Below are 5848 nucleotides of genomic sequence, written 5' to 3' on the forward strand. Positions count from 1 at the left end.
CACCCTATATCTACTCTTAAACAAACAAACAAACAAAAAACCCAAATGAAACAGCCAAACAAACAAGAAATTGGTGTGTTCTTAAGGTAAATGTTATATTTCTTTTCAACTTTGCATCTCTCCTAGCCTAGATGATTGGGAAAGGCCCACTCACTTCTCTCATTCTCCAGCAAGCTCCATGCTAAGATATATTTTAATGGCTGTGCAAATCATCTTTTGTAAAACTTTCCTTAATACCTAGCTATATTTCTTGCCTCTTGAGACAGTTTCCCAGTATATAATTTCTGACTTGGAATAGATCCTTGTAAATAGTAGATGGACAAATGGATAAAAATCACTGAATATTTAGAAATGCAACCAAGTAATGATGAGGCAGAAGGTTGCAAGTTCAAAGTCACCTTGTTCAAGGATAGCCTAGTTAACCTTAGTAAGCCTCTGTCTCAAAATAAAAGTAAAAACAGAGTCAGAATAGAGACCGAGGAATAAAACTGATGATTTTTAATTAGGAAACTATAAGCTTATACTGTGTTGTCATAAATTAAAGGCAAAACTTCTAGGTAAAGTAACTTTAGAATTCACACACATAATTGCATTTTATAATAGTGAATGTGCTTGACATTATGAAAATGTGTTTTGGGGACAAACAACAAGCATGGAGATATGTCCTTCAGAAAGTATCCAGAAGCAATTTGTTTCTATTTACTGGAATTAACTAGTTGAAGGGACTGTGTAAGTGTGTCTAAACCAAACATAGCAATGCAGAATTAAAAAGTGGGAGGACAATGATGAAACTTTCTTCCTTCTCTTCACCATAATACAAACAAAGCACAAAAGAAAACCCCAACTTAAAACAGAAGTCACTCAAAATAAATGTTTTAAATGTTTATTTTCGAGTATAACCTTCTACAAGACAGTCTCAAGCCTTTGTCTTCTTGTTGTAGCTCCGATGTCAAAAGGTGATGGAAAATGTATTGATAACTTCAAAAGTTGCGGCAAGCAGTGGCAATGTCCAATCAAGCATTGTTGAACCATTTCATATAAGTCACTGATTTTTTCATTGTTGAACAGAATGGTCCTTGGATAATGGCTTCTTAATTAGGCTTCAAAATGCTGAATAAATTCCCTGGTAACCATTACCAAGAAGAGTGGACTGGTTTATTTGCACATTGTAATTAGGTGCAGATCCCACATCATAAGCTCCATAGCTATATAGGAAGAAGTAGTCTCCATTAGAGCCGTGAAAAGCTGGCAGCGTGTTGCAAACATTCAGGAAATTGCCGTATACTTGAGAGAAATTAAATCCTCCAGTGCCTCCACTACTTCCAGCTGCCCCACAAAAGTTTCCATTTACTCCGAAGCTATGTTGATTTGGTCCAAAAACGTTTTGGGATGCTCCCACAGAATAATGACTTGACCCAAAGGCATTTGGGTTTGCCCCCAGAATATACTGGCTTGTCCTGGAAACATTTGGGTTTGTTGCCAAAACATAGTGGTTTGTCCGGATATCATACGGGTTTGCAACAAAAGAATAACAGTTTGGCCTGAAGGCATCTGAGTTTGTACCCAAAGTATACTGGTTTGCCCCAAAAACATTTGGGCTCATATTCCAAGCATATTGGCCTATCCCAAAAGCATCTGGATATGTTCCCAAAGGATACTGGTTCGTCCAGAAAACATTTGGGTTTGCCCCCAAAGTACATTGGTTTATCCCGAAAGCATTTGGGTATGCTGCCAAAGCATACTGGCTCACTCCTAAAGCATTTGGGTATGTTCCCAACGTATACTGGCTTGTTCTTAAGGCATTTGGAATTGCCCCAAAAGTATACTGGTTTGCCAAGAAGGCATTTGGATTTGCCCCCAGAGCATAATGGCTTAACCCTACAGTATTTGAGATTGGCCTCAAAGCAGTTCGGCTTGCTCTGAAAGCACTTGAATTTGTCACAATAACATTGGGGTTTGCCTGGAAAGCATTGGGGGTATCCCTGAAACCACGGGCATTTGACAAAGTGACATCTGAGTTTGCTCTAGAAGTATATGAGCCAGCTCTGTGGGCATCTTGGTTGGCTTCTTGAGTATCTGAGTTATCCATAATGTGGAAGTTTTGGCTGCCTCCTCCTCTCCAGTGGTTTTCTAACTCTGCAGCTGGAACAGCTGTTCTTGCCCTATCCTTAGCTCTAGTCTTACTTTTACTCAGTTGTCTTGCAGGATATTCTTTAGGAAATGCCATTTTAACTTCACAACGGCTGGAGCCAATGAAATGGTACCTGGTTTCTAAGACCTTTCTAACGGGGTTTTCATCCATGTATTTGATAAAGCCAAAAGCTCTTCTTTCCTGTGTATCTGAACACAGTGGAAGCTCAATAGCCTCTATCTGCCCAAATGTGCCAAAGTAAGCTCTTATTTTTTCTTCAGACATCCGCGGGTTCAGCCCACCCACAAAAACCTTTTTGATAGGGAATTGAGATTCAAGGGCTTTAGCCCTTTTAAATTCTATTTTTTTGCCATCAACTTTGTGGTCTTTCACTCGAAGCACCTTCTCTACTGTGGAACTGTCTTTGAAAAGCACGAATCCAAATCCCCTAGACAGACCGGTATTTGGGTCTATTTTTATAATAAAATCTATTATCTCACCGAACTTAGACAAGTATTCCAGAAGTACTTGCTTGTTCAGTTCTTGGGAAAGTCCCCCAATGAACATCTTACTGGCATCCTGTTGGTTCTTGGTGGCATCAATTCTGAACCCTTCCCGCAACTGGTCTCTTTCATTGTACTTTCTCACAGCAAGGCTGGCAGTATTCATGGTAGATAGGCTGGATGGAGGTTTCTTGACTGTTGGTGAAACAACGGCTGAGGCACAAATGGCGGCAGCATAGCCGTGCTCAGGGAGTAGGGGGAATTGTTGTACAATAGTGACGAAATAGAAACAAGCATTACGACTAAAGCCAACGCAGAGACTGCTTCATGTTCTAAACTGGGGGGCAGGGATAGTGTCTGATTTGTCCTACAAAGATGTTAATGCTTGCCATGCAAAAAGCAGGGATCCCTGTAGACTTTGTTTTTGTCCTCATAGGGCGCACAAAAGGAATAGCTTGGTACAAAAGGAACCTTTCTCATTGTTGCTTTTGTCTTTTCGATTATATCTCTTTGAATTTTGTTAAAACCAATTAATTTTCCTGGAAAGTGACTTGAATGTTGAGGAAATCACCTATTTATTTCATACTTTAGATGAGTTTCATGTTAACCTGAACTATTTGGGGGTTGGGATGGGAAAGGGATACAAAGTTGTAACATCCTGCAAAAAAACCAAAATGTCTCTGGGTTTGTATATTATGCTAAAGGGTTCCAAAGGAACATTTTTAAATAAGAGCTTCAATGAGGTTCATTTATAAAATTTACTCTTTTAATGTTGAAATGTTTTCACAAGATTATTTTATCATTAAAATAATGAAGTTAATTAATGTGCCATCATCCACAAAATTCTGTATTCCATTTAAGCAGTCACTCCTCATTTCTCTATAATCCACTTGATGGTATAATATGTCATTTTCTGTTTTACTTCTCATAAATATGGCTTTTCAAATGTGCTGTGCTTGTAGTATTTTACTCTTTACCCATTGTGTGGATGTACTATATTTTGTTTTCATATTTGCCAATAGCACTTGCCAGTTTGATTTTGTTACACACACACACACACACACACACACACACACACACACACACACACACAATCATGGGATATATTTTTCTAGCAGTCATTTTTATTTCTTCCTTTTAGCGTGAATAGTAAGTATAGATCTTCCAGTTTTCTTTTCTATGGAGAAAGCATTTAATATTGGGAATGTTTTCCAATATCCAAAGCCCACATCTCAAATTTTAGATATATTTTCTGGCAATGTGTGCCCTTGTCACTACCCATTAGATATAATGAAGTACTTTATGCCTTTAACTTCCTCCTTCTCATATTATTTCCTTTGAAGAGGAAGATTTTAAATGTCTCCAGAACTTTTCCACAGTTTGTGTATATAATAATTCTCAACGAATTTTTTAAATTATTTAATGTTTATTGCATCATTGCTATGTTAAGTATAATGGCCACATATTTCTCTCTCCAATGGAAGGCTGAAATATTAAGAATAATTTAAAGACCAGAAAAGAAGTCACATTCCAAAAATCTCTTCAGGGCTTGATATTTGTGCCTGACCACATGATGGATTTTCTGCTGGTCTCCCTGCTATAGCATGATTCAATGGGTGGGACAAGTTCAAGGTTGGAAAATGTTGGATGTGAAGAGATAAAATATAGCTTCTTAATTTTCAGATGAAAATCATCAATTTGCCCAAGGATATTATTTGCCAAATGTCTCCAGGAAATGGCTGATTTTTTTAAAGCTTCACATTTCCAAAATCATTGTCCTTTTCAAATCAAAAAGTGTTATGACCCATTGAAATAAATTGTCACTGGAGGCCAAGTAAAACTCTTTTCTATCACTTTTCTGACCATGAACAAATTTCTATGTTCCATGTATGAAAATTCATATTTGAATGAAAATTCATCTTGAGAACTCACTAAGCTCTCATGGCCACCATTCCTAGTAAGAAGATATTTTTGTCATTACCAAAAAATTTTTATATGTGAGCTTTAGTCAAGGTTCTTTAGAGAAACAGAATTTACAGAATGAATATTTCTCTTTCTCTTCTGTTTACATACATACACATACAAATATAGACATAGATAGATAGATAGATAGAAAGATAGATAGATAGATAGATAGATAGATAGATAGATAGATAGATAGAGAATCAAATGTCAAGGAAGGAAGCAAGAAGGCAAAAAGCGAAAGCTTCCTTCATCCATGCCATTATGTAGGCCCCAGCAGGAGTGTCTGTCTTTCTGTCTCAAGATCCAATTTAATGACATGTGTCTTCATGACTTGATGGTGTGGATTAGAATGGGATTCACTGACTTCAAACCAAGATCCCCCCTCCAAAAAAAATCCCTAGATTGTAGTTCATTCCAGAGGTAGTCAAATTGACAACCAAGAATAGCCATATGTATCTAATATAGGTCTCTAGGCTTTGTATTGTTGTCTGTAGTTAAATGAGTTCAATTTTACATGAAATGTGGGTGTATTATTCTCTGTGGATTACCATTTCTTTGATTTAATAAATGTACTATTCCCATACTTGGTACAAAGAGTACAATAATGAAAATACTTTCTTTGAAAATAAATAATACTGTCCATAAAACTGAAATGTAAGGAAAGTACATTAGTTCACAAGGCAAACTGAATCCTTTAGCAAAAATTCCTTAGATCACACATTGATTATATTTGAAACCTTGACTAACCCTAAATTTTAGAAACATATCTATAACTGTTTACTTTTGTTTGCTCTGACCATTTTTCCCACACCCTTTTGTCTGCTGTGTTTTATTTTTCTTGCTGAACATCTATGCCAATTCAGTTTGCCTAATTTTATAGAATTTCCTAAGAGTTTTTCCATCAGAACACATGATAATTTATCTATACATCAATATCATCACACATATAATACCAACCTTTGTCTTACCATGCTCCCTATTATCTGGAAGGAGCCAACCTAATAAAACGATGGAACGAACACCCATAGGTACATATATTTGAAAGCTTAGTCATCAGGAACTAGTACTATATTTGAGAAGATTAGGAGGTATGGCTGTGTTTGAAGAAAAGTCTCAGTGAGTATGGACTTTGAGAATTATATATATTTATTATTATATATATTTATTTATATAACCTTGTCTCCTATAAAAATAACTTTCCTTTCTTTGTTGATTATTTTATTTATATTCCAAAATGAAAGTTAATCAA

At 36.3% G+C, this 5848-nt stretch overlaps 1 protein-coding gene across 1 annotated transcript; it reads right to left on the reverse strand.

Annotated features, from left to right (window-relative positions):
• Positions 1-870: 870 nt before the first annotated feature.
• Positions 871-2831, reverse strand: Rbm31y (RNA binding motif 31, Y-linked). Its single transcript, NM_001408902.1, has one exon. The coding sequence runs from the start codon at positions 2798-2800 to the stop codon at positions 1103-1105; it is 1698 nt and encodes a 565-aa protein (NP_001395831.1). The 5' UTR covers positions 2801-2831; the 3' UTR covers positions 871-1102.
• Positions 2832-5848: the final 3017 nt, after the last annotated feature.

Source organism: Rattus norvegicus, chromosome X, assembly GCF_021556685.1.
Source record: "Rattus norvegicus strain SHRSP/BbbUtx chromosome X, alternate assembly SHRSP_T2T, whole genome shotgun sequence".
Taxonomy (NCBI): Eukaryota; Metazoa; Chordata; class Mammalia; order Rodentia; family Muridae; genus Rattus; species Rattus norvegicus.

Coding starts and splice junctions, on each gene's coding strand:
- Rbm31y (NM_001408902.1), bottom strand. CDS start 2,800: ATGAATACTGCCAGCCTTGCTGTGAGAAAGTACAATGAAAGAGACCAG.